Raw genomic sequence first — 26,655 nt, forward strand, 5'->3', positions numbered from 1 at the left:
GCCCTCCCCCGGAAGCCCCTCCCGGCGGCGGCGGCGGCGGGCGGGGCGGCGGTAGCGGCATGGCCCGGGCGCGGGGCGCGCTGTGAGCGGCGCGGGGCGAGGATGGCGGCGGTGCGGGCGCTGCTGCTGCTCGGTGAGTGCGGGCGCGGCGCTCCGGCAGCCCGGGGCTCGGCTCCGCGCGGCGCTGCGGGGGCTGCGCGCCCCGCCCGGGGAGCCCCGCGCTGGGGGGTGGGCGGTGGGCAGCGCCGCGCTCCGGGGGCGCCTCGCTTGTTGCCGGGCCGCGCGCTGCCCGCAGCGGGTGGCACCGCGGCCCGCAGGGTGTGCGCGGCTCTGCGCGGCTCTGCGGTCCGAGCAGCTATTCGCTGAGTCGACGCTTCTGGAGAGGCAAAAAATCCCGAACGGAGATGCCCTTCTGCCGGGGCCTCCGGCTCCTAAAGGAGGGAACCTCCGAGAAGAGGAGCGAGCGGATGAGATCCCGGCGTTAAGGCGCTTGGGCGGCTCTGCTCGCTGAGCCCGGGCTGCCATCTGTCTCCCGGCGCTCCGCCGCCGTGGGGATGCTGCGGCTGCCGCGCTGTGCCGGTCCCCGTGTGTCACTTTGGCGGTGGGCGCACGGCCCGGATCTCGGTTCCCCGCGGCCACCGAACGGAGGGAGGGAGAGGGGAGAGGCAGCGGGCGGCCGGGCGCTTCACAAAGACGCGAGGGCGGTGAGGCCCGGCTGCGGGTATCTGCCGGGGGGAACCTGACACTGGTATTTTTCTTTCCTTCCTTGCCATTCATCTGCTGGTCAAGCCGCGGAGATCAAAGCCGTCCTCCGGCAATTACACGTGGGCCTAAGTCAATAGCCGGACCCACACCTCTCTCGGTGAATAAACACTCCTTCCTCTCTGAGCGTTTCCAAGCGCAGCCCTCAGAGCTGGAATGCGAACTATTCCGCGGAGCAGCGGGTGTTTCCACAGCCCTCCAGGTCCGGCGGCTCGGAACAACCGCGCATTTAGCAGCGGGCGCGGGTACAAACGTGCCCTTTGTGAGCGCGGGGAAACGCTCCCCTCCTCGGGTCGGAGGACGGGCGATTGTTGATCGGGACCCCGGGGAGACGCCCGGGGAGCGGGGAGCATCTCCCGTCTGCGATCTGTGGGCTTCGGGGCCGCGAAAGCGGTCGGCACCGCGTTGCTTTTGGGGCACCGGGGTGGTCCGCTGCCACGTCCTGTTCCGTGCCCGCGGGATGTTTGGGGGCCGTCCGATTGCCGCTCGGTAATTCCGTGCTCCCGCTCAGGAAGCAGATGTTATCTGGTGCCGTGGGGCTGAAGCGCGGCGTGCCTCGTGCCCCGGCGTGCCCGGGGAGCGGTCCTGCAGCCGGGCTGGGAGGATCGCTGCTCCGTGGGAGAGCCGGTGGGCGGCAGGTGAGGCTGCTGCGGGGCGGCAGGCGCTCCGTGTGGCTGCTGTGAGGTGTGGAGGTGTCCCCTGTGAGCCTGCAGCGGTGCGGGCATGTGGTGTGTGCGGGTCAGGGTGCTGCCCGTGGGCATGGGTTGATGGTTGGATGTGACGATTTCAGTGGTCTTTCCTAACCTTAGCGATTTCGTGATCTGGATTGTGCTGTCCAAAGGTTTGTCCACACTCCCCTTCAGCACGGGATGGGGATGAGCCATTGCTGGCCCCAGAGGTCACAGCAGGGACTCCATTTTGGGCCGTGCCTTTGTTTGGGGAAGCGCTCGGCAGCAAGTGCCATCACCGTGTCTCTACCTGTGCTTCCTTCCCATCTGTGCATCCCCTGCCGAGGAGCCGTGGAAGATCCTCAAGCCAAACACAAGTGCTCTTTGTTTCAAAGCATCAATTTGTGTTGGCAGCCAGGTCTGCAGCGCATGTGCTTTTCATTCACTGCTGCTCCAGCTCCGTTCCTCACTCTGAGTGCCAACATTTTTTTAATTTTTTTATTTTATTTTATTATTTGATACAAAAATGTTTTTCCTGAGCTTAAAAGGCTGAGCCGTGCAGTACTTCTGGTCTCAGTGTAAGCCTTGCCATTTCTTGGAAGCACAATCCTTGCCTGTATGTGGAAGAGACAGCTCTCCTGTCCTATGGGAGGTGACCGATGCATGCTATCCCAGCAGCAGGGAGGGAATGGGATCTCAGAGCAGCTTGCAGCTTCCAAGAGCCAAGGCAGTGGAGTCTACTGGCCTCCCTTCGTGTCAAGCAAAGCCCTGGTTGTACAGAGCAGGCTTCTGCTGAGTTTTGGGTGCTTGTGGGCTGGGGTGTGCTCTGCTGGGCCTCTGAGTACCTTCATTGAACCCATGATGTCAGGCAGTGGAGACTTTGGTGAGGCTGGGACAGGTTATGGCAGCCTTCGTGTCCTGCAGGGAAACTGGTATGGGCAGACTCCTGTCTGGGAAACCAGGTGGCACAGCAGCTTTTGGCTGTGTGAACCTTCAGCTCTGGTGAACAAGATGGTGTGGGCTGGGAAAAGCAGCAGCACTCCTGGGGCTGGTGATGGGACTGGGAGCTCCTTCAGGACGAGGGACGTGGTTTAGTGGGCACGGTGGTGATGTGTTGAATAGAGTACCTTAGAGATCTTTTTTAACTGTAATGGTTCTGTGACTCTGTGGCACGGCTGGGATTTAGGCGACTTCTTTTCAACTTCTATCCTAGAGGACAGGAATGCTGCTGGGTGCAGCTCAGGCCAGCCTGTATAGTGCCAGTGCAGTGCCTGCAAGCTGTCACTGTGGTCCCACCAGCTCTGTACCCAACACCTAAAGTGTGATCGGCAGCATGGAGAGCCCAAGCCTCCTCCTGGCTGCAGAGGGGAAGGCCTATGTGCCGGTGGGCAGCTCGGGCTGGGCTGTCTTCTCTGTCAAACACCGTGCTGGCACAAAATAGGCACAGTGTTGCTTAAGACCTCAGATAAACACTTTCCTCATTAGGATGGTTTGTTGGCTTCTTCAAGAGCACAAAGAAAGCCTTTGATTCCGAAACATACAGCGACTTTCCAAATGGTTAAAGGCAGGACAAGCTGTGGCTTGCAAGTGCCTTTGTTGCTCTCCATGCAGCGTGCTTTGGTGTGTGTCCCTGCAGCCCCAGGGAGGTCCGCTGCCTGCTCTGTTGCAGCCACCAGCAGTGCCCGTGTCAGTGGGAGGAGAGGTGGTGTTCCTCGTCTTTCCCAGCAGGAACAAGAAGGACAACCAGCTGCCTGGTAGGGCTCCGTGCAGGGCTGCGCGTGCAGCTCTCCCACACCATCCCAGAGCAGAGAGGAGTTTGTGCTGCTGAGGAGAGTCATTAGGTTGCCTTGCTGGCTGCAGCTGCCCTGGAGAGGGACCAGGGTGGATAGTCGTCTCCAGCAGCTGAAGATTCGTGCAGATCGTTGCAGACCAAAGAAAACAGAGCTTCCTGCATGTTGCTCATTGTTTTCCTTGGTTCCTCTCCCGCTTTACTGCTTGTCGTGAGGACTGGAAGCCTGGGAGCATCCTGAGGTGGTGAGTGCTCTGAGAAATGCCAGTCCCCAGGATGAGCCTTCTCCTGTAGCCTCATGATGGCTGGATGTCAGCCAGGCATCTAGAGGGCTCTGTGTCCTCCAGCCAGGTTCAAACGGATGTTTAGCCACCAAGTTCCAAGTGAAAGGCTAGCTATGGAGATGACAGCTGTGATTTCTCCATCGGGTTAACTACTGAGTGCTCTCCTGTTGCCCAGCTCTGAGCCATGGTGTCCACATCCACTCATAGCATCTCTTGTGTCTTCTGGAGCCAAGCCACCACTGGTGGGGAATGAGATACCAGAGCTGGGCTGCTGAGGCTGTTAGGGGATTGCTGGAAATCACAGAGATCTTTAGGATAGAAATTCTGGGCCTTTCTGTAATTTGGTGCTTTGCATTGGGTGTATCTGCAGCAAACATTCTGCATAGTTATTGATTTGTGAGAGTACTCCAGAAAGTGCCCTGCTTACATCATCTTCCCACACGGTGACTTTTCTCCATTTTTAGCAGAGGTAATGTAGCAGTGTTTCATAGAGAAACTGCCTTTTAATTAATATTATATGAGCACAGGAAATACTAGCTTCTCTGTTTACTTACCTATTTCTGTGGCTTTTAATATAGGTTCATAATTGGTCCTGATGAAAATAAATACGGATCTGTTCCTTTCTGTTCCCTCTGCCAATGGGGAAAGAGAAGGAGCGAGATGAAGCCTGCAGTCCTGCAGGGTGTGGTGAGAAGCAGGTATGGGGAGCTGTGGGTGATGCTTCATGCCCAGGAGGCAGGCAGAGTGACAAAGAATGAGAATGAGCACGCAGTGTGTGGCAGTCTGTGTTGATTAGTGTCTCTACAATGCTTGTGAGCCTGTAAGAACAGGAGAGGCACCCCCGCAGCCAGTGAAGCGGGCCCCTTTCAGGTCTCTCCCCAGTGGCCTTTTGGCAGCTCCGTTTGTCTCCAGTGCTGCTGGGAGGATGGGGCATGTTTTGGCTGCTGGGAAGAGCTGGTGTGTCGTCGGGAGTGCCTTTCCCAGGAGCTTTTCTTGCCTTTGAAGGGCAGAGGAGCAAACAGGTCAAACCTGCATGAAACCAAGTGGAGAAGCAGGATGCTTCAGAGGCTCGCTCACCTCAAGCTGGACCCATGGCACAGCCTGGGCTCCAGCCTGACTTTGACTCCGTCCCTCCACACTCTCCTTTTGAGGCTGAAGGGATGGCTCTGGGTGGGCTCAGAGCCCCAGTATATGCCATTCACTTACAGGGGATGGCAGAATGGGGGGGGATGCCAGGGTGTTTCCTTGTGCTGGCTTCAGTGCAAGTTCTTGTCTGCACCTCCTCCTGGTCAGCCCCTCAGCTGCTGTCCCCTTGTTCTTTTGCTCCTGGGGTGCTTATGCAGCCTGAGTTGAGCCACGTCTACCTTGGGGACTGCCAGGTAAGGAATCCCTCTGCCTGTCCTGCTCCAGAAAGCAAGTTCAGCAAGGCATCCTCACAGAGCGCATCTGAGGGCCATTGCAAGTCTGGGCAGTTTTCCTCCCTGTGGTGTGTTAGGTGGCATCATGCACTGAACTACAGCAGCTCACCCGAGTAGCTTTGGTGCCAGATGTGCACATTCTCCAGCAGACAGGCCTGGGAGGTCTCACTGGCAGGAGTGTAGGCTTGAGCACTGAGCTGCCAACCTGGCACCATGGTCAACAGCAGCAGCTGCTGTTCTGCGCCTGCATGGTGATGGAGTGGCCAGCCTTTCTGGAAGGTTTCATGTGTGTGCTTCCACTCCTTGTGATGTTTCCCTTGTCCTGGCCTCCTCCTCCTCCTCCCCCCACATCCCTCTCTCATCTCTGCAGCTTGAGCTTCTGTTCTCTGGGTTGGCTGGGGCTCCTGTTTGCTGAAGGGGAGCACCAGGCAGCTCTGGATTGCTTAGTCTGGTGTTTCCCATCGTCTGCTGGAAAAGATGAGGAAGGGAGGAAAGCATGAAGCCCTGGCCAGGGGCTCCCTCCGCACACACAGCACTGTTGTAAAGTCCGTCTTGGCTGGATTTGGGATACAGGAGTCAGAGTGAGGGAGTGTGAAGATACAGCAGTGACTGCTACCATGACCTGGTAGGTCATGTGTCACGGTTGGGCTTGGTAATCTTGAAGATCTTTTCAGGCCTAGATGGGTCTGGTCCTGATTATCATGAGACAAGTTCTTGAGTGGTCATAGAATTGTGGAATATCTGGAGTTGGAATGGGCCCAACTTGTTTTGCAAATTTTTGTATGAGAGATTAGATGAGGTGTGTGACTTAACAAGAACAGGAGAGCTTCAGGCAGAGGCCACCAGCACTGAATGAATAAATCAGCAGTCATGACAATCAACAGCAAATACCAAGGTCTGACAAAGAGCTTTTATAAAATCACAGAACATCCCGAGCTGGAAGGGACCCCAAGGATCACCGAGCCCAACTCTTTCCCCCAGCACCCCCAGTCCCAATGTCAGAGCGGTGCCCAGCGCTCCCTGAGCTCCGGCATCGGGGCCGTGCCCACTGCCCTGGGCAGCCTGTGCCATGCCCACCGCCCTCTGGGGCACAGCCTTTCCCTCAGCCCCACCTGCCCTCCCCTGACAGCTCCATGCCGTTCCCTCAGCCCTGCTGCACAGACAGCAGAGCTCAGCGCTGCCCTCCGCTCCCTGGGAGAGCGGCAGCTGCCATCGGGCCTCCCCTCAGCTCCTCTGCGCTGAGCAAACGAAGATGAAGCAATGCAACTTGGTTGCTGCAGGGTCTCTCCTTGTGCCCTGAGCCATCTCTGGTGCTGGCAGGACCTTCCTGGCCCTTCAGTGTCACTTGAGCTCTCCTGCACCACCAAAGGGGTTTTGCATGGTAATGACTTTTGCATTCTCGTGGGCCCTCTCTTAACTTTGGAGAAGTATTGTGTTGTACTTCAAGGCCACAGTGCAGGGAGCGCATGGCTCATCCTGACTTTACTTGACATCTGTCTGCTGTGTTCCCTTTGATGGGAGAGAAACAAAACAGCCTTGCTGTGTCGGACAGAAAGCCTTGCCTTCATAGGATCGTGGGATCACAGAATCATCTGGCTTGGGTAAGACCTTCAAGATGACCAAGTCCAGCTGTCCATCAGACCTACCGCATCCCATCTCTTAACCATGTTCCTTAGTGCCACATCCACACACGTCTTAAACAACTCTAGGGAGGGAGACTCGCTGCTTTCCTGGAAGCCTGTTCCAATTCGTAATGACACCCAAATTAAGCCTCCCCTGGCACAATTTGAGACCATTTCTTCTCATCACTTGGGGCAAGAGACTGACGTTCTCCTTGCTGCAGCCTCCTTTCAGGCAGTTGTAGAGCAGTGACTTCTGCTGTTCCTTCTCCAGACCGAACAGCCCCGCTTCCCTCAGCCGCTGCCCATCACACTTGTGCTCCTGACCCCTCAGAGCTCCGCTGCCCTTCTCTGCACACGCTGCAGCCCTCGGTGCCTTTCCTGCAGCAAAGAGCCCAGCACTGAGCGCAGCACCGAGGTGTGGCCTCCCCAGTGCCAGTGCAGAGGGACGGTCACCTTTCTAGTCTTATTAGCCATGCTATTTCTGATGCAGGCTTCTTGACCACCTGGGCACTCTGCTGGCTCCTGTTCAACCCATCCGGACCAGCTGTGTCTCCAACCTGCTGCACGCTGCTGGTAGCACGCGTCAGCCATAAATCAGCGTTCCTGAGGAGGCCAGGGAATTGCTGGAGGGCTCTGAGAGCGCCTGGGAGAGTCAGTTGGCAGCACCAGTGGGTGCAGTGAGCTCAGCGCTGGTGCTGAGTCACCCTCAAAGCATGTGTGCTCCTCACTGGGCTTGGCAACCCAGCCGACACAAGGTCTGCGCGGGAGCCTTTGGCTGACGGGCCGTTAAGGAGGGTTTAATTGAGCCAGCAGGATTTCCAGCTCCAACCGCCAGGCTTGCGGCCTTCTCCTCTTGCTTGCTGCTCTGTCTCGAGGGCTTGGTGGTATTGGCTCTGGCTTTAGCTTGAAGGTCGGGCAGCACCTGATGTACTTCTCTGCAGCGATCCTCTGCATTGCAGGGGCAGTGGGCTGGGAGATTTGTGCCTCTCGGTGCGAGAAGGCTAGCTGGGCTTGGGTGGCTGTGGGCCACCACACAGCCCTGTGCACTGCATCCTTTCCCTGGGGCTGCTCCCACCAGAGATGCCCACACATCCTCTTGTGACAGCTTCCAGGAGCATGGGCACAGCCCTGTGTGCCAGGCATGGTTCAGAGCTGTGTCAGCCTGCCCTCCAGATGGCTGGGGAGTTGTTCTGACCAAGGCCAGTTGTGCTGGTTCAGCAGCCCTAGCAAGTTGTGGGAGCCACCATAGCTGCTGGGATTCCCTGGCCCAGTCTAGCATCCCCACTGCAGGAGCAAGGTGCTGGACATCCACCATCAAACCAAGACTGCTAATGAATCCCTTGGCCTTGGAGACCACCTGCTTAGCATGCAGGCTGTCCCACCAGACTGGGAGCAGCCCTGCTCTTTCTGAGAGTGAGGAGGAGCCTTCCAGAACGGCCCCATCATTCCATGGGTTCGGAGCGGTGATCCTGGTGCTGTTCTGGACCTCGCTCTCCACCACCACCCTGTCCTCAGCCATGTCGCTTTGGGTAGCTCTGCTTTTATCCTGCTGCCTGGAGGCCATGCAGGTAAGCTGGTCCTTATGCAGAGCCTTTCTCTGGGTTGATACTGGGATATTCTCCCACAGTGAATGTTTGAGCAGCTCCTGTTCCTGCTTCTGAACTGTGTGGGGTGGACCGCTCCCCTTCCCACGGCCAGCTGCCCCCAGCACAGTGCTGTGAGCACTGCCTCTATGTTCACTCCATGACTGATTTACAGCTCTTGACCCCCTGGTGGCTTTGTTCTGCTTTCCTGCAATAACTGCTCAGAAATGTGGCTGTGCCATTCCCAAGGACGGGCCCTGGAAAGGCAGGGAGAGTTGCTGGCCACGGGGAAGAGAATCCCTGCAGCTCCCAGTCTCTCTGAACAGTGCTGGGAGGCTAATGGGAATTGCACTACATGATAGTTTATAGGGTTTTTTCTGCTTTTTTTTTTTTTTTCCATAATTCTCAAGCTTGATTTGAAGGGCTGAGTTGGATTGTTGGTGTTTGCCCTGTGTGTGGAGGTTGGTGGGGAGAGATGCTGTGGTCCCCACCACAGAGCAGCTGAGGCTCGATGTTCTGCTGGGAGCCAAGATGCTCCCAAACAAGGGCCTGCATCTGCCGTGCATTGCAGGGCTCCTTCTGTGGGCCGTGATGTTCTGTGGTGGCCTGGGTCTGGTGCAAATGCAGTCTTGCATTGTCACACAGGAATGGAGGTGAGGACGGAGTGATCCAGCTCTGCAGTTTTCATCTGGGACCCAGGCCAAACTGTGGGATGTACTGTGAGATGAGCAGATGCTTCCAGCTGTTAGAAGATTGGGATGCCTCCGTGTGTACTTTGAACTTGGGTTGCTTTCCCTCTGGATCAGTAAATCCCACTTGGAAGACTGCATATCTGGGTGCTTTGCAACAGGGCTCTTGGAAGAATTCCTGGTCCCTTTTGGTTGCCAGGTGTGTGGCATGGCCAAAGGGACAATGAGAGAGTGTTTTCCTGCGCCCCTCATCTTGGCCTGCCCTTGGAGCTCCTGGTGCTGGAAGCCAGAGCCGCTCTAGCACAGCATCTCTTGGAAATGTGGGATTGGACCCGGCCAGCTGTGCTGGTGACTCACGTAGGCATAATCTTTTTCCCAGGCACGAGGCAAGATTTTCTTTTTACTTTAACTAGAGTGGGACACATTGTGGTTTTAAAAGGCTAACATGATGGGTGCCCAAAAGTTTTCCAGATGTTGAGCTTGCTCAGACCAGACCCGCCATGCTCGGAGCTCCTTGCCTGCATCAAACCATTTCCATCTGGCCTGGCGGGGGAGAGGGGTTTATTGCAACTCGACCCATTTGAGAGGCTTTCTCAACTGGAGCCTCTCGCAGGGAGGAACGTGCTGGCTGGAAATCATTTGGAGATGCAAATCTCTCTGGGTGTTTGGCTTGGCTGCTGTTTCTGCAGTATCTGCTAAGCAGTGGAATAGACTGTGCACGGAGCAGGCGCGCTCTGAGCGGCTGCTTTACATGGCTGTAGGGACCAACCCACCAGGCAGCGGAGTTGCTTGTGTTATTCAGCTGTAATGATTTTTTCTTGCCTTGCTGGTGCAAGTGAGTGTGCTGGCTCCATGGTTGAGACCAAGAGGGGATGAAAAGCTGCCCCGTGTGTCGTTCCGTGCCAAAAATCTGCATTTACAGGAGCGTGTTTGTAATGAACTGTGCCAGGAAACACATGGCTTGCTCGAGCCGTGAATGGGAGGTCTGTACGGGGCCCTGCGCACACTGAGAGCCTCGCCAGGACAAAGAGCAGATGCTGGCGTGCTGTTCTTGCTTGGTGGCAAGGCATTGCTGGCAGGAAAGAATGGCTGCTGGCAGTTTGGGGTGATGCACCTCCATGGGGGGGGGAGAGAGAAAAGGGTGGTTGTCCATGTCTGGATGGAGATTATTTGATCCTGAGTTTGGGGCTCCCATGCCTATCCCACATTGAATTCCCTGGGGCATGGGACTCAAGAGTGAGCCGCTCGGTGCTTTCTGCTGAGGTTGGGTGCTCTTTTCCTATGAAGGCTGCCTATGAGGGGTGCTGCCTGATGGCTGAGCCAGCAGTGTGCCCTGGAGCCAGAAGGGACAGCCATACCCTGGAGGCACCAGGCCCCATGCTGCCAACAGGTGAGGGGCCTGGCTGTCCCCTCTGCTGTGTCCTGCACAGCCTCACTGCCAGCACTGCCTGCGGTCTGGGTGCCGCAGTACAAAATAGACGTGCCCAGAAGTACCTCCTCTCTGCAGAAAAGTGCCCTTTGTGGTCACTGCAGGGTGCCCAGATCTTTCTGCAGTGTTTGAGGTCCTCTCTGCCAGGCGGCCATGCCCTGTGCCCTTGGAGGAGCTGGCTGGTTTTGCACCTGGCTCTTTCCATTGCATCCTGGTACCTTTGTTGTTGTTGTTGTTTTTGTTTTGGTTTGGTTTTTTGCCCTTTTCAGCTGAGCAGATGCGGAGCTTCCTGCTGATGGGAGAAGATAGTTCCCTTCTGGGGAGGATGCATGCAGTGTGTATGCCCTGGGTTTTGCTGCCCTGAGTGCTGCAGATGTATTGTAGTTCCTCTCATCCACATACCCAGTGTTAAAGGAGCTGGCTTGCACATGTGGCAGGGCCAAGGCAGGGTGAACTTTGCAGAATCACTCTGGCAGGCAAGGCTGCAGGATAGCACTGCTGTGGCCTAGCTGCAAGCTGCAGAAGCCCCACAGACCTTTCCAAACCAGGAGACCTTAAAACCTTTTTCTAATTCCTATTCCCATGCCTTTAGCATGTTTGGTGGCTAGCAGCTTTGGGATTACTCATATCCTTACGTCAGCCGTGGTGTCTCAAAAGCCAGCTAACCTAGGCTTTTGGGGGTCAAAAAGAATAATGTGAGTCCTTTCCTTATTCCCTTGTGTCCTCAGCCCAGAGGTTGCCCAGCTCACTGATGTCAGGGTATGGGTGGCCCATGGTGGGGAGGGGTGTGGATGTCCCAAAGCGACGTGCAGCACCGCTGCCTGCTCCCAGCTCTGCTTCCCAGCGCGGCTGTAGGTGAGCTGCAGGCACGGCAGGGATCAGGGCTGTGCAGCAGCTGAGGGCTTTGTGGTCGAGGCTGCATTCCCCAGCGATGTCGTTAGACAGAGAGACAATGATCTTTTCGGATCGCTTCAAGATGCGGGCCCGCCAGGCGGGGCAGGGATTGTGCTGCCTGGCCTCCTCGCTTCGTGCGGAGCTGCAGCAGCCAGATGGGCTTGGAGGAACTTGGGAGGAGGGTGTAGGGGCCAAGTCTTGGGGACATCCCAAGCCCAAAAGGTGCATTGAGATCCGCTTGCTGGAAATTCAAGCCAGAAATGCAAATGTTTGCGTGAGGGTTTTTTTCTGGGAATCTGCCATTTGCAACCTTAAAGCGATGACATTAATTTTGAGCAGAGCGATAACTCAGTACATGAAGGGTGCTGTGTGCCTGGATCTGGATCCTTACTGTGAGAATGCACTCGGAGCTGAGATGTGGCGGAGCCTTCTCTTCTCTTCCCACTGGTGCCTGTCCCTCCCCTTTGTGCGGTCTGGGAATGCCACCAGGGGACCCAAAGGTACCAGTGCTGCTTTCCTGCACCATTCACTCAACCTCCGTCAGCTGCCTCACCTGGAAGCTTCCGCGGTTCCATTAAATATGCCTTGGGTGAAACTGCGCTGAGTGTTTGCAAGCGTGCTGAGTTTAAAACCACGTTTATCCAACTGGGCTGAAGCTTTCCTGAAGAGCTTTGTGCAACCACAGCTAAAACGATTTTAGGCCAGAAACATGTGTTGAGGGTTTCTTCCCCCAGCCGGGGATGGTTTGTGTCACATGCATATGCAGCTCACTGGTGCTTGCCAGCGCGCGCATTTAGAAGAGCTGCTTGGCTGGGCCCAGCCACACCACGAGGGAAGGGCTCAGCTCTGCCTTGGGTTTGCTGAGCTGGCTTCCTGTGCACATAGTAGAAGTGGTGTTGCATGAGTATTTTTTCAGGTGGTGATGCTGCCCAGCCTGGATTAGCTTGTGAAGTCGCGTGCTGTGATGGAGACGTCTGATCAGACAGAGCGGAGCCAGTTCTGCCCTCCCCCAGGTGCTGCAGGAGCTCTCATCTGCCAGCTTGGGCCACTCTGGGGGACTCCAGCAGCTCAGCCCTATGACCAAGGCTGTGCCACACAGCGATGCTGAGGGCTCTGCTTCCCCTCTCCAAACACTGGGCTCTGCTTCTGTGAATTGAGAGTGTCCAATTCTGGGTTTCTGGTGTCTTCTACTTCCAAATGGCTGTACCACATCTAGCTGCTACCCTTAGAATCATTAAGATTGGAAAAGGCGTCTACGGTCAGCTAGTCCAACTGTTGCCCATATCCATGATGGCTGCTAAACCACATCTCATGTTTCCTTACAGCCCAAATCTCACTCATTGGGTTCCAGCTTATGCAGCCAGTGTTTCCATGGCACCTTGGATGCCACTGTCAGAACACAACACAGGTCTCTGGCTCTTACTGCACTGTGATGCTTACTTATCCCAGTTTGCTTTGGCACGCGTACGCGATGAGGATGTTCATGGCACGGATCTCACGTGGTCTGAGCTGGTTGTGTCCATTTCTGAGGTTGGAAGACAAGAACACAAATGCTTCCTCCTAATCCACCAGGAGCCAGATCCCAGTGCCTCCTGATGCCTTGTGAAATCCATGCTTCTAGTGTGGAGCTCGTACCGAGCTTGGTCCACATTCCCTGTCCCTCTGCAGAGCTGTCCTGCTCGTGCAGAGCTGGGAGCGCATCACTCTGGCCACTTTCTTCCTCTCCTTCGTGAGAGAGCACTTCAAAGATGTTCAACATCTGTCTGGCTTGGCCTCTTTCCTCACAGAGCGCAGTGCTGGGAGCAGAGCCCTGCAGCTATCGGCGTGCGCTGAATTGCCCTTTGTCTGCTCGCCTCTCTGCGGCCAGCTGGTAACCAGAGCAGAGCGCCTGCATGGCTGGCTGCGGCCAGACGGCAGCCGGACAGCGGAACGCTGGTGCTGTCCCCAGCAGCCACACTGAGCGCTGTCTGCAGGTCCCCCAGGCACTGAGGCTTGTTGTTTGGAGGGAGGACGCTCAGATTTTCCAGCGCCGCTGGAAGCTGCAGCATGGGTTTGCTCACTTGTGTCTTTTTCTCAATGAGCTCCGGCTTCACAGCTGGGTGGGGCTCGGGGCTAGTGGCTTGCTTCCTCCCTGCAAAGAGATGCTTCCAGCCATCCAGAGCCACCCCGTGGCCGCTATCAGGCCTTGTGGTCAGCCACTGCAATTTCCAGTTTTGATTTCGGCTGGCAAGTGTAGATGCTGCATCCTCTGTGCTGTGCTCAAGCTGCTGTGTTCATTCCCTGTTCCAGAGCAGTTTTTTGCTAGGTAATATCTGAGTATGTGAGGTAGAGTCGTGGTCCTAAGGAGAGAGGGTTTGAGGAAAGCCTGGAAATAGTCCACGTGTTCTGCTCTGGGATGTTCCTGCTGCATGGTTAAGGCTTAGGGCATGTCCCAAAACAGCAGATCAGGAGGGATGCAAAGAAACACCTGAGCTGCCCAAAGAAGCTGCTTGCTGTCCAGCTTTTTGACAGCAGAGTCCCTAGTCTGGATGCTGTGAGATGCCTCCGTGTGCAGGCTGGACGTGCAGCAGCCTCAACTGGCAGCCCATGGAGCTGTGTTTGGCCCAAAGCAGCCCTCTCCGCATGGTTGCTGGGAGGTGGGAGCCTTAGAGCACCAAACCTCTTTGAATGTAGGTGTGGGAGTAGCCAAGATTGATGAGCTCTACAAGGGATTGTGCTTTGGAAGATGTTTCTCCTCATGCTCACTTTCATCTGTCTAGAGACCAGTGTGAGCAGCAGTGCTTCCCCACTGCTCTCTGCCCATCCATGTGCTCTAGGTGTGCCCTCCTTTCTCTGTCCTGCAGCGGTGGGGGCTCAGGCAGCGATCCGTTTTGCCAAGGAGCCGTACTCACAGGATGCCCTGCATGGCCGCAGTGCCATCCTCCGCTGTGAGGTGGAGGAGCCAGCCCACGTGGAATTTGAGTGGCTGCAGAACGGGCTCCCCATCCAGGACACGGAGCAGCGCTTCAAGGAAGGCAGCAACCTCCAGTTTGCTGCTGTCGACCGGCATCGGGATGCTGGGAGCTTCCAGTGCGTGGCGAGGAACGTGCAGACCGGGGAGGAGGCTCGCACAGCCAACGCGTCCTTCAATATCAAGTGTGAGCGTGGGGCAAGGGCACAGTGCTCTCTTGGGAGGGCGTGGGACTGGGAATGCCTGCTGGTGTGTGGGGTGATAGTTGGACAAGGACTGAGGAAGCACAGCATAGGCCAGGTAACTGGAGTACCAGGAAATGGTCTTGAGTTGCACCAGGGGAGGTTTAGATTGGATATCAGGAAGAATTTCTTCAGGAAAAGGGTGGCCAGGCATTGGAACAGCCTGCCAGGGAGGTGGTGGAGTCCCCATCCCTGGAGGTGTTTAAGAAGTGTGTGTATGGGGTACCTAGAGACATACATTGGCACTGTTAGGTTGGCGGTTGGACTTGATCTTAAAGGTCTTTTCCAACCTAACTGATTCCTCTCCAGCTCACACATCCGTCACGCCTTCTAGGCCCTTGCATCTTCTGATGTCTCCAAGGCTCTCAGAGATGCAGCCTTCCCCATTTGTACAGATGAAACGGGGATGTTACAGCACCAAGCGTGTCTTGAGCGCTGCAGGTCCTTTCAGAGCCCACCTCAACCCTTAAGGAACAGCTACACAGGGCAGTGAGAGACATTTGCAGGGTGGTGTCCGTTTGCTCCACGTTGCCTGTTTTTACTGTGTTGGCACCCAGCTGGGCTCAAGAACCAGCCGCTTGAGGCTTCCTTTGATCATGCAGGGATCGAGACGGGCGGCGTGGTGCTGAAGCAGCCGAGCAGCGCAGCTGAGATCCAGCCCTCCTCCACGGTGGTGCTGCGGTGTCACATCGACGGCCACCCGCGGTAAGGGTTGCCTCCCGAGGAGCCCGGCCGGAGGTCCCCCCGCGCCTTCGCCGCGCGCTCTTCCCCTCTCTCTGTCTCTCTCTCCTCCTCTCTCCTGCGAGGACGCAGTAGAGTCTAGGGAAGGCGAAAAGCAGGATTGAGCCTGCGGCCGAGCACCAGGGGAGAAGGCAAACGGCTTCCTCGGAGCCGCGTAGCGAGGAGCACAGTAAGGACGGGCTGTCACAGCCCGGTCGCTGCGCTGCTTGGTGTGCTGCGGTCACTCTCCGTCGCTTTCCGATCATGTCCCGTCCACTTGGCTGCATGTCTCATAGCTTCGTGTGTGTGTCGGGGCCAGCGGTGGGAGCGGAGAGCCAGGGAAAGGGCCATCTCTGGGCTGTCCCCTCCGCACACCCACTCGCCAGGGAGCCCAGCAGCCGCTCGGCGCCCGCTCACCCTTTCGCCCCTGTCTCGCAGCCCCACGTGGCAGTGGTTTCGGGACGGCGCTCCGCTCCCCGACGGCCGCGGCACCTATTCTGTCAGCAGCAAGGAGCGGACCCTCACCCTGCGCAGCGCCAGCCCCGATGACAACGGTCTCTACTACTGCTGTGCCCGCAGCGCCGTTGGCTCCGTGTGCAGCCAGGACAACTTCACACTGAATATCATCGGTGAGTTGTGTCCCCAGTGCCCGGGCTGGGGGCTCTGTTTTGGGTTTCCTGAAGGGCAGAGGTAAGCTGCAGGCTGCTCTGCTTTTCTTACCCTCCGGTGGTCTCTGTTGCTGCAGATGAGAGCTTCCCCCAGGCAGTGATCGTCCCGCAGGACCTCATCGTGACCAAGAATGAAGAGGCCATGTTTGATTGCCAGTTTGCAGCCGTGCCCCCTCCCACGCAGGAGTGGCTCTTTGAAGACAGCCCCATCACCAACAGATCCAAGTAACAGGGACCCCGGTGATGTGGGCAGGGCTGGGAAGAGCGGGGAGGGGGCACCAGGTGTAAATGAGAGAGGCCAAACATTGGCTATGCCCGAGGGCAAGTGTTCAACATCAGGCTGGCCACTGGAGTTGGTTTCTCAGCTTGGATGGCTTGGGTTTGACATAGCCTTGTTCCTTGTGTGGAGCCTTCATCAGCGTAAGACTTACAAAGTGGTTTGTCCTTGAAGAAATCTGTGAGGCTGTGAGTCTGAGATTCCTGTGTACGGTGATCCCCAGAACTGGAGATGTCTCCCAGCCACGAATGTTTGTGTGCAGTGATTCATGGAGCCAGCACCCCAGACACCCACTCAAGACAGTTCCCAGAGCCAGGGACACGTCCCTGTACCAGATACCCACAAGTGGTGTTCCCCAGACTCAGGGATGCTTCCCAACCTCCATCATACAGTTCAATGGGCTGATGGCTGTCTTGCAGCTCCAGCTGCCTGACTCCCAAGCCAGAAACGTTTGTGGGCCCCAAACACCCATGCGTACTGTGATACCTGCAGCCTAGGATGTCCTTGCAGCAGGTTGCCCATGCATTGTGATCCCCAAAGCATCTCCCAGCCCAGCCAGATTGCCTGTAATGGGGATCTTGGGTCAGAGATGTCTCAGAGGGACTGTGCCAGGCAAGTGGTGCCATCTGGAGCCACATGCCCCATGGCCTGGCAGCTCCTGGGCGCCACCTTGTGCCCCTTTTTCCCTTTCCTGGCTGAGCCATCTTTTGGAGCTGGCTCATTTTGGGGTGCATCTTTCTGGAACCCAGATCTGCTCCAAGGAAAAGACTTCTCTTAGCACATCTCCTTGATGAAGCATGCATCCCACTTCCTCCTTCATTCTGCTTCCCCTGCCTTGGTATGGCACAAAGGCCTCCCCGTTTGTTCTGTGGGCTGCTGTAGGACATCACGGGGCTTTGGCTCTACCCCACGTCCTGCAGAGACGCCTGCTGAGGTCTGCTTTTCCCCTCATGCCCAGGACAACTGTGTTTGCCAATGGCTCCCTGCTGATCACCCAGGTGAAGGCCCGCAGCACCGGTGTCTACAAGTGCATTGGCCATGGGCAGAAGGGGAAAGCTCTCGTGCTGAAGGCGACTCTGCGGCTGGCAGGTGAGGTCCTAGTGATGGGGTGGGCAGCAGGTCTCATAGCTGCACCATCCCTCTGGAACTGTGGGATCGCATAGTAACAGGCCGGTAAGCTGGTACATATAGCTTGTGCACATTTTCCCTTGGCTGGTGGCTCCTGTGGAGACAGCGATGCTGGTGGGATGGCCACACTGCCCTGTTTGAACCCTGCTGTCTGTTGCTCCTCTCAGAGATCGAAGAGATGGCACCCTTCTCCCCGAAGGTGTTGACGGCAAACCAGGGGCACCGTGTGTCCTGTGCTGCCCCGCGGGGTGTACCCACGCCCCAGGTCTGGTGGGAGAGAAACCAGGAGCGGGTCCCCTCTGCTGGCAGGGTGTACCAAGAGGCAGAGCAGCTCATTTTCACCAGCATCACCGAGGCAGATGCGGGAACCTATACGTGCCATGCTGCCAACAAGGCTGGGGAGAAGAAACAGGAGCTGAGCATCACCGTGGCTAGTAGGCAGCTTTCAGAGGAGGGCTGGGATCATTGGAAGGGGCTAAAGGGGTGGCTGGGGAGAGCTGGGGTGGGATGTGGCATTCCTGCATGTCTCATGACTGTTTGCAAGCTGCCCATCCTGGCCAAGACGGTACTGGCTGGATGGAGGGGTGGTGAGTAGACCTGTGTGACCCCTCGCTTCCATGCCTAGCCGTACCCAAGTGGGTGGAGATGCCCAAGGACAGCCAGCTGGAGGAGAGCAAGCCAGGATACCTGCATTGCCTCAGCAAGGCTTCCCTGAAACCTACAGTCACCTGGTACCGCAACGGCGTTTCTATCTCCGAGGTGAGGTGACAGGGCAAACCTCCACTGCTGCTTTTCTTTTCATTGTGCTCAGGTCCAGAATGCCTGGTGCTGCTCCTGACTCTACCTCCATCCGCCTGGCACCTGGGAGCTCAGTGGGCTGTCCCTAGCCAGCCTTGTGCTCACAGGGTGGTGGTTGGAGAGATGAGTCTGAGCAGAACTGCCCCTATCTAGGACTTGGCATGGCCAAGCTCTGGATTGACAGAGTGCTACAGGCAGGATCTGAGCCCAGCGCTGATGACAGTATTGTTTCTGCCTCCCTACCCCATCTCTGGGCAGGACTCACGCTTTGAAATCTCAGAGAACGGAACGCTGCGCATCAACAACGTGGAGGTGTATGATGGGACTATGTACAAGTGTGTGAGCAGCACGCCGGCAGGCAGCATCGAAGGATACGCACGGGTACACGTGCTAGGTATGCTGGCAAGCACTTTGTGTCCATTCCATGCAGGGAGCTCTCTTGCCTGCAGGAGAGCCTTTGGTGCCTCCCGTGGCCAGGGCACCTAACAGCACTTCTGTCTCTTGCAGAGAAGTTAAAGTTCACCCCTCCACCCCAGCCACTGCAGTGCATGGAGTTCAACAAGGAGGTTACAGTGTCCTGCTCAGCCACTGGCCGGGAAAAACCCACCATCCAGTGGACTAAAACAGGTGAAGGGGACTTGGATGGGAATCTGTCTGTCTTTTATATGGATACCAGGAGCTCCTCAGAATGGTTGAGATGGGAAGGCACCTCTGGAGGCTGTTTGCTCCAGCTGTCTGCTCAAGCACTGCCACCTAGAACTGCTTGCCAAGGACCGTGTCCATATGGCTTCTGAACTTGTGTTGGCCTTCTTCAGATGGGGGGAAGCTGCTGTGTGGCACAGTGTATCACCTGTGGCTGCTACATCCCTCTTCTTGCCATCCTGCAGATGGGAGCAGCCTGCCATCCCATGTCAGCCACAGAGCTGGCATCTTGTCCTTCCACAAGGTGAGCAGGAGCGACTCAGGAAACTACACGTGCATTGCCTCCAACAACCCACAGGGTGAGATCCGTGCCACCGTGCAGCTGGTGGTGGCAGGTGAGGGTTCTTCAGCAAGCTTTCCTGCTCTTTTGGGGCTCCTGGGTGGCACTCGGGTAGGTGGCATGTTCCTCCAAGGGAGGAGATGTCTGGCCTGACCCCAAGCTCTGCCTCATGCTGCTTGAGTGTCTGGTTTGACAATGTTTTGATTACAACCCTAGAGGGCACGTGCCATGCTGCTGTGCTGCCCTCTTGCCCTCTTGCATGAGCTCAGTGTCGCTCCCAGGAGCTGACAGCCTCATGTTGGCCTCTCTGCCTCCAGTTTATGTCACCTTCAAGCTGGAACCGGAGCCCACAACTGTGTACCAGGGGCACACAGCCATGTTCCAGTGCCAGGCAGAGGGGGACCCTGTGCCACATATTCAGTGGAAAGGGAAGGACAAGATTTTGGATCCCAGCAAGCTTCTGCCCAGGTACACAGCCTCCATTCCAAATGGGACAGGATTCAGCTGTCTCTTGTCCCTAGCTAGAGGGGCACACAGTCAGTTGTCTCCATATGTGGGGGCTTGGGCTCTCCTAGCTTCAGCTAGTTGATTGTTCTTGGCATGGGATGCAGAACTGTTACAGCAGGGATATGTGCTGTCCTGGGGATACAAGGCTGCAGGTGCCCCAAGCCTGCCTCTGCCCTCTCATGTGTGCAAAGGGCTCTGTGTGGTTGGCAGGATTCAGATCATGCCCAATGGCTCCCTGGTCATTTACGATGTCACCACCGAGGACTCTGGAAAATACACCTGTATTGCCGGCAACAGCTGCAACATCAAGCACCGCGAGGCCTTCCTCTATGTTGTAGGTGAGGGAGGTGCCCAGTGCTGGGACATGGCCTCCTGCCATCCCAGGCCCCACTGCAGGGGCTTTTCCTCTTTCCTCAGGAGGTTTTGGGAAATCCCTTTGTCCCCTCATGGCTTTGGTGCTCTCTGTCCCACAGACAAGCCAGCAGCAGAAGAAGATGAGGGACTCGGCAGCCACACGCCCTACAAAATGATCCAGACCATCGGGCTGTCAGTGGGAGCAGCTGTCGCCTACATTATTATCGTGCTGGGGCTGATGTTCTACTGCAAGAAGCGGAGGAAAGCCAAGAGGCTGAAGAAGCACCCTGAGGGCGAGGAGCCTGAGATGGAGTGTCTGAACGGTGAGGCCAACACACTCGATGGTGGGGGCTTCCCTGGCAGCTCCATAGCCTTGAGGTGGAGTGGATGAGGGTGAGCAGGGAGCTCCTGGGGCACAAGGGGATGCTGCTCACCCTTAAGGTCTCTGGCTGTTGGTTTTGGCTGTGGCTGGTGGCAGGAAGCTTCTGCCAGGTGAGAAATAGGCTAGGAAAAGGTGCTCTTCTGTAAACCTGAACCCAAGATACCTCTGCAGCATCATTTTCACTTCCAAAAAGCTGCTTTAGTTCTTCCTTGGACATCACGTTTGTTCTTATGTCAGTGATCCCAGGGAGAACTTCTGAGTGATGGGGAGCAGTCGAGTTTGCTTCCTATGTAGTTCCCTGGACCTCTTCCTGCACCAGTTCTCCAGCATGCAGCCTCAGCCTCATCTTCTGGTGGTTGCTGTGAGGTCCTGGCAAAATATCACAAAGGGGTTTGTCAGCTGTTTTTCCTCTTGTATGGATACTTTGAAGTTGGAACCAAACCTCCAGAAGAGAAGTCTGGCTATGGAACCTTCTGAGAGCCAAGATGCTCCTCTGCAGTTCTGTGCTCTCCTGCTGTCCCCTCTGCAAGCTCTTCACGTAGCCAACTTGCAGACAGCCCATCTGCCAGCAGACTCTGGCCATCATCCTCTTTCTTGGAAAGGATTTGTTTGAATCCTTTCTCTTGTTTCCTCAGTTTTGTTTTTGTTTTTTCTCTTTTTGCTTTGTTTTTTTATCTGTCTTTATTATATTTTTATGCCAGTAGGCTTTGCCTTTTCTTATTCTTGTCATGTAGGTTAGCTCTCCGAGAGTTGTGTCCTCAGAAGCTGTAGCTCTTGCTCAGCTGCACAGATGTCTGCATTCCTTTCTGGCACTTCCATAGCCTCCCTTGGAGAAGTGGTTTGTGTTTTCCTTATAATGGAATGACCCCCAGCATCACTTGTGCTGTGGTCTCTGGTTAGTGAGGTGACCTGAAGTATCTCAGCACACATCTGGTGATAAGACTTCTCTGCCTGGGTACCAGCTGGCTTTGCCAGCGCCAGACAGATTGAACCTTCCTGTGGATTTGCAGTGGCCACAGATTTGCTTCCCATGGATTTCCTGCAGATCGATGTATTCCTAACAAGTCGGTCATCTTTTGAGATCACATCCCTGCATTGTACATCCTCTCCTCCTCCTCAGTGTCCCTCCATCTGACTGTACTGCTTTTTTGGGTGAATATGGAAGGGATTTGGGAGGTTAACCGTCCTGGAATCTGATGGGAGTATTGAATTTCCACATTGGCACATGCTGATTTCTCCAGGAGGTGCTCACATGGTGCAGGTAGGTGGGCAAAGCAGGGCTTTATGCTTGGTTCCCCTCTAATACTTCTGGATGCCCAAATGAAACTTCATTCCTCTTGGTCCCTTTGTTATCATCTGTCTTGTCAGAGCTCTGTGAAGGATGGGGATGTCTGCTCATAAGCACTGCCACCCACTGGTGCTGTCTCTCAGCAGCAGAGTACTTGCTCTGCAGCCTTTGGTATTTTCTTGGCACGGTTGCAGTGGACTTGTATCATCCTCTTGGCTTCGGGCTTCTAGTCTTGAGACACCATCAGTCATTGCTGCAGACAGCAGAGGCTCAAACAGCCTGTAAGTGCTGGACTGCTGGCAATTAGCATAGAAGCAGGGTGAGCGCAAGTAGTACCGAGCTTTGATTTATTGGGCAGATGGTGTTTTTTTGCTGTGGCCTTCTGCAGCCTGTGGGTGAGGACAACGTGTCAGTAGCCACAGCTCTGAGGTTAACACATCTCAGTCTTCACGGCACCAGCCTGCCCATGGCAAAGCCAGATACGACCAGGTGTTTTCTTGTTGCTTGTCACTAGGCAAGCTGAGATGGAGTGTGCTCAGCAATGCACGGTGATGCTGCACGTGTGTCACCTTAGCTCAGTGCTGTGCTCTGCACTTTACATTCAGCTCACAAAAGTTTTGCTTCCTAGTGCCTGGTCTGATCCAAGCAGTACATACACAAACCGTTTGCTTTCTACACCACATTCTCTCCGCTACAAACAGACCTCTCTGCTTTCTTATGGCAGTAATGATTTCTGCTGCTCACTCGCTTCTCTTTGTGTCAGGGAAATTTCTAGTGGGCTTTCTAATCAGAAAGTCTGCTGGTATTTGTATAATTGTAAGGACAGCACTCTCTAGCACTGCTTTAATCCAGGTGGTAAAAGAAGGTCCAAGCTGCCCTGGTGCGGCAGGTTCCAGGTTACAAGGAGGTGAGCATCACAGGAGCAGGGGGGTCAGGTCAGATGAACCCAATGGTATCTTGGATGTTAGAAGACAATGGGCAGGGCCCACTCCACCTCATGTCTGATCTGCTCTGGTTGTGCAGACTTCTATCCACAGGCAGTTGTGATGTAGCCACCCCTGGGGGATGTCAGCGTGGTGTGGGACAGACAAGGCCAGATGGGGCTAGTTGGCTCTGGGACCAAAGCCATTGCTCAGCGTCTGATTTCAGGGCTGGCAGAGATGGGGCCAGACGTGAGCCCACAGGGAGCAGCTGTGGGGAGGGCACTCTATGGGGCTGGGCAGCAGGCTAGGGTGCTTGAGGTGTCCGGAAGGGGCTGGTCCCCAGCGTGATGTTGCTGCCACAGCCTGGCAGGATGCTGAAGCCATACATCCCTTGCAGGTGGTACTTTGCTGCAGAATGGGCAGACGACAGCGGAGATCCAGGAGGAGGTGGCCTTGACCAACCTGGGCAGCAGCTCTGGGGCCAGCAAGCGGCACAGTGCCACTGACAAGATGCACTTCCCCCGTTCCAACCTGCAGACAATCACTACCTTGGGTATGCTGGGCCACCCTGTCCTGCTTCTCAGCAAGAAACTCCTGGTCTAACCTCCAGTGTGTGCCAGCTAGGAAACTCAGTGCACTGGGGCACAGAAGGTCCTACTGCTGCCAGGCTACCTGTCCTAATGCATGCTGTATCCCTCTGTGCTGCTCTGCACTTCCAGGTAGGGGGGAATTTGGTGAAGTCTTCCTGGCCAAGGCAAAAGGTGCAGAGGATGGTGAGGGTGAAGCGCTGGTGCTGGTGAAGAGCCTGCAGACAAGGGATGAGCAGCTGCAGCTGGACTTCAGGCGCGAGGCAGAGATGTTTGGCAAGCTGAACCACGCCAACGTGGTGCGGCTGCTGGGGCTGTGCCGTGAGGCTGAGCCGCACTACATGGTCCTGGAGTATGTGGACTTGGTAAGCAGTCCTGCCAGCAGCTCCTGAGCCTGATGGAGAGGTAGTGGAGACGGCATCCTCCATCTGGGTTGGTCTGGGCTGGTGTCACTGGGTGGGCGAGGCTGAGGAGGCAAGGCTGAGTTTACAGGTTGCCCAGAGAGTTGTGGGTGCCCCATCCCTGGAGGTACCGGAGGCGAGGGTGGATGGGGTCTGGGCAGTCTGAGCTGGTGGGGGGCAGCCAGCCCACGATGAGGGATGGGTGATTCTATGAATGTCAGTGTTTCCAGCATCTGGAAGTGTCCCAAGGGGTTGGGGCTCTGGTACGAAGGCTGGAGGGCACCTTTTTCCTAATTTCTTGGTTACGTCTGAAATGCAGCAGAGGAAGTGAAGCTTTGGGACCCTCCACTGCAGAATGGTTGCAAATGTGGATTGCTGTTAGGGGGGACTGGAGCTGGTGAGATAGGAAGCCCTTTGGGGCATGGATGACCTTCTGGAAGCACGGACCTGCTTGCTGTGACCTTAGCCCTTAGGGAGATACTAGCTTGCCATGGGGCCATGAGGGCCATGGCCAATGAAACAAGGCTTCTTGTGGGCTCACCATGTCTAGACACTATGGGGACCAATCAGCGTTGATAGAGCATTGCCTCTGAGCTTCCGTCTATCTCCTAGGGGGACCTGAAGCAGTTCCTGAGAATCTCCAAGAGTAAGGATGAGTCCCTGAAGCCACAGCCCCTCAGCACCAAACACAAGGTGAGCGTGTGGCTTTGAAAGCACCACAGCGCCGGGGCTGCTGGGGAGGGCTGCCAGTGCCAACGTCTCGCTGGGGCCAGGTGTCTCTCTGCATGCAGGTGGCCCTGGGGATGGAGCACCTCTCCAACGGCAGGTTCGTGCACCGGGACTTGGCGGCCAGGAACTGCCTGGTGAGCGCCCAGAGGCAGGTCAAGGTCTCAGCCCTGAGTCTCAGCAAGGACGTGTACAACAGGTCAGCCGGGATCCTGGTGTGGGGCGAGGGAACGGCGTGGTGCCCGTCTCACTCACCACCTGTAACTGTCCTGCCTGCAGCGAGTACTACCACTTCCGCCAGGCCTGGATCCCGCTGCGCTGGATGCCGCCCGAAGCCGTGCTGGAGGACGAGTTCTCCACCAAGTCAGACGTGTGGTCCTTCGGGGTGCTCATGTGGGAGGTGTTCATGCAGGGGGAGATGCCGTACACCCCGCTGGCGGATGATGAGGTCCTAGCGGGTATGTGGTGCCTTGTGCATTCTGGCCTCCATCCTTTTCTTGGGGCCAGCCAGGCCGTGTGATGGGCACAGGGCTGAGAGCCCGCATGGTGGACGCTCCTCGCTCCCCATGGAGGAGATCGTGCCTCCTCCCAACATTCCCTTGGCTTTTGCTTCTTTGCCAGGTCTGCAGTCAGGAAAGACGAAGCTCGCACAGCCCGAGGGCTGCCCTTCACGCCTCGCCAAGCTGATGCAGCGCTGCTGGGCACCCAGCCCCAAGGACCGACCCTCCTTCAGCGAGCTCGCAGCCGCCCTCGGGGACAGCCCGGCTGACAGCAAAGCCTGAGCACCTTGCTGGGGAAGGATGCGGCGGGGCGGGCGGGGGCTCTGCGGCTGCCCCCAGTGCTCCCGCAGCCTTCACTGAGCCTGACCCCAACACACGGCACCAGCGGCTGCTGGACTCAAAGCACAAGCCAGTGTACTCCCCCCACACACCCCCTCTCCTCCACGGGTCCAAAAAGCCCGCGGGCTGCTGGCACCGGGCTCTCCCTCCCCGCTCGCCACGTGCATATCTGTCCGTCCGTCTGTGCTAGGCATGCCTGCGGGCATGGGCCCGCCATCAGGAACACGAAGTGCCTGGCATATGAAGGAGACGCTCCACCACCTTTCCCCACATCCCTTCCCCGTGCCTTTTTTTGTACGACTCCTGGGGGCAGCGCTCTCCTCCTCCTCCCCCCTCCCTGGCGCGCTGCCTCCTCCCCACCATAGTATTTCTGTTACTGGAACGCAGCCTAGAGTGGGTTAGTTTGTTTGCTTGAGCGGAGGGTACCGCAGCCAAGAATGGTTGGGTTTTGTTGGGTTTATATGTGCTGCTCTCAATAAAGAAGGCTTTTTTTTTTTTTTTTTTTTTCCCCCCTCTCTCTTTTTTTGGTGTCTTTGGTGGCACTGCTGTCAGTGCCTGCTTGATTTTTCTTCCTGGGGTCAGGAACCCAGGTGTGGGGGAGACTCCTGCCATTACATCTTGTGCATCTCTTGGCAAGGAGAAGCCCTGTGCTGGGGCAGTCCCTGCAGCATGACAGATGTGTCTCCTGTGCATGGCAGTGAGGGTTTGGGACAGTCCCTGAGAAGCTGTGAGCTCTCCAACACCAGAGATGCTCAGGCCTGGACTGGATGGGCCCTGAGCAACCTGCTTGAAGTTGGCAATGCTTTGACCATCAATGGAGCAGCAGTGTCTGGGATCCCCTGTTGGCTGGGGGGAAGGCTCATGTGGAGCATGAGAAGGGTTCGCTTCTGGAAATCTGCTAGAATCATGTAGGTTGTAAAAGACCTTCATAATCATCACGTCTAACCATTAACCTGACCTACCGCATCCCGCTACACACCAAAGCCCCTGGGGAGCTGAGGTGTGGCTGCGGCCAGCTGAGGGAGTCTGGCAGTCAGCACCCCGACCCCTTGCTGCCTCCACAGCTCCTCCAAATGGCCTGACTGCAGCTGCTGGCACTGAGCACATCAGCAGGAGCCGTTGTGGCTGGAGGGCTCAGGATGTGCCCTTACTTCCCCCTTGGTGCCCTCTCCGGTGGATCACAGCAGAGCCTGCATGTCAGACCCATTGAGCACTCCTTTGGTGTGCATCCTGCCTGGCTGCCCTGTTAAGACACGAGCAGTTGGAGCTATGGGAAGCAATGTCAGAATAGGGTGCTCAGCCTCACCCCGATACACTGTGAGGGCTCCAGTGCCTGCCCACCACGTGTGTATGGGAAGGCACCAGAGCTAGGACAAAATCCAGACCCAGAGGGTGCAGAAAGATTGGGGGCTGGGGTTGTGTATTTTTGGGAGTGATGTCATGAAAAAGCTCTGTATCCTCGGGGACAAGGCAGATGTTGGCCAAACTAATTGGAAACAGAGGGCTGAACAAATAGGGCCCTAGCTAAACACGGCATGGGGGAGTGGGCTGTTGGAGCATCCCACTCCAGCCCCTGCTGGAGGAGAGGACTTGGACAGCTGACAGGGATGGGGTCCCATTGCCCAAACCCAAATGGAAGGAACATAGAGCCTTGGGAAAGGAAGACAGCCTGCTATACCCAGGGCTGGAGAGAAGCAAGGGGCCTCCTAACAGCCCCAACCCCAAACATGTATGGCACAGAATGA

At 56.4% G+C, this 26,655-nt stretch overlaps 1 protein-coding gene across 3 annotated transcripts; it reads left to right on the plus strand.

Moving 5' to 3' along the window:
* Positions 1-25,408, plus strand: PTK7 (protein tyrosine kinase 7 (inactive)). 3 transcript variants are annotated; one of them, XM_031603326.2, is made up of 20 exons: positions 1-133; positions 13,982-14,275; positions 14,933-15,035; positions 15,489-15,679; positions 15,796-15,943; positions 16,954-17,084; positions 17,291-17,557; positions 17,749-17,882; positions 18,180-18,315; positions 18,429-18,548; positions 18,809-18,958; positions 19,221-19,371; positions 19,621-19,748; positions 19,884-20,087; positions 22,755-22,910; positions 23,077-23,309; positions 23,958-24,038; positions 24,119-24,270; positions 24,351-24,529; positions 24,693-25,408. In XM_031603326.2, exons 1-20 carry the CDS (start codon positions 103-105, stop codon positions 24,851-24,853), a joined length of 3,150 nt encoding a protein of 1,049 aa, XP_031459186.2. In that variant the 5' UTR covers positions 1-102; the 3' UTR covers positions 24,854-25,408. The 3 variants fall into 3 exon arrangements, with proteins under 3 accessions (XP_031459186.2, XP_089990734.1, XP_089990735.1); XM_090134608.1 differs by lacking the exon at positions 1-133 and adding an exon at positions 1,947-11,638; XM_090134609.1 differs by lacking the exon at positions 1-133 and adding an exon at positions 11,496-12,151.
* The last annotated feature ends 1,247 nt before the right edge of the window (positions 25,409-26,655 follow it).

The sequence above is a fragment of the Phasianus colchicus genome, chromosome 2, assembly GCF_987193195.1.
Source record: "Phasianus colchicus chromosome 2, bPhaCol1.hap1.1, whole genome shotgun sequence".
Lineage (NCBI taxonomy): Eukaryota > Metazoa > Chordata > Aves > Galliformes > Phasianidae > Phasianus > Phasianus colchicus.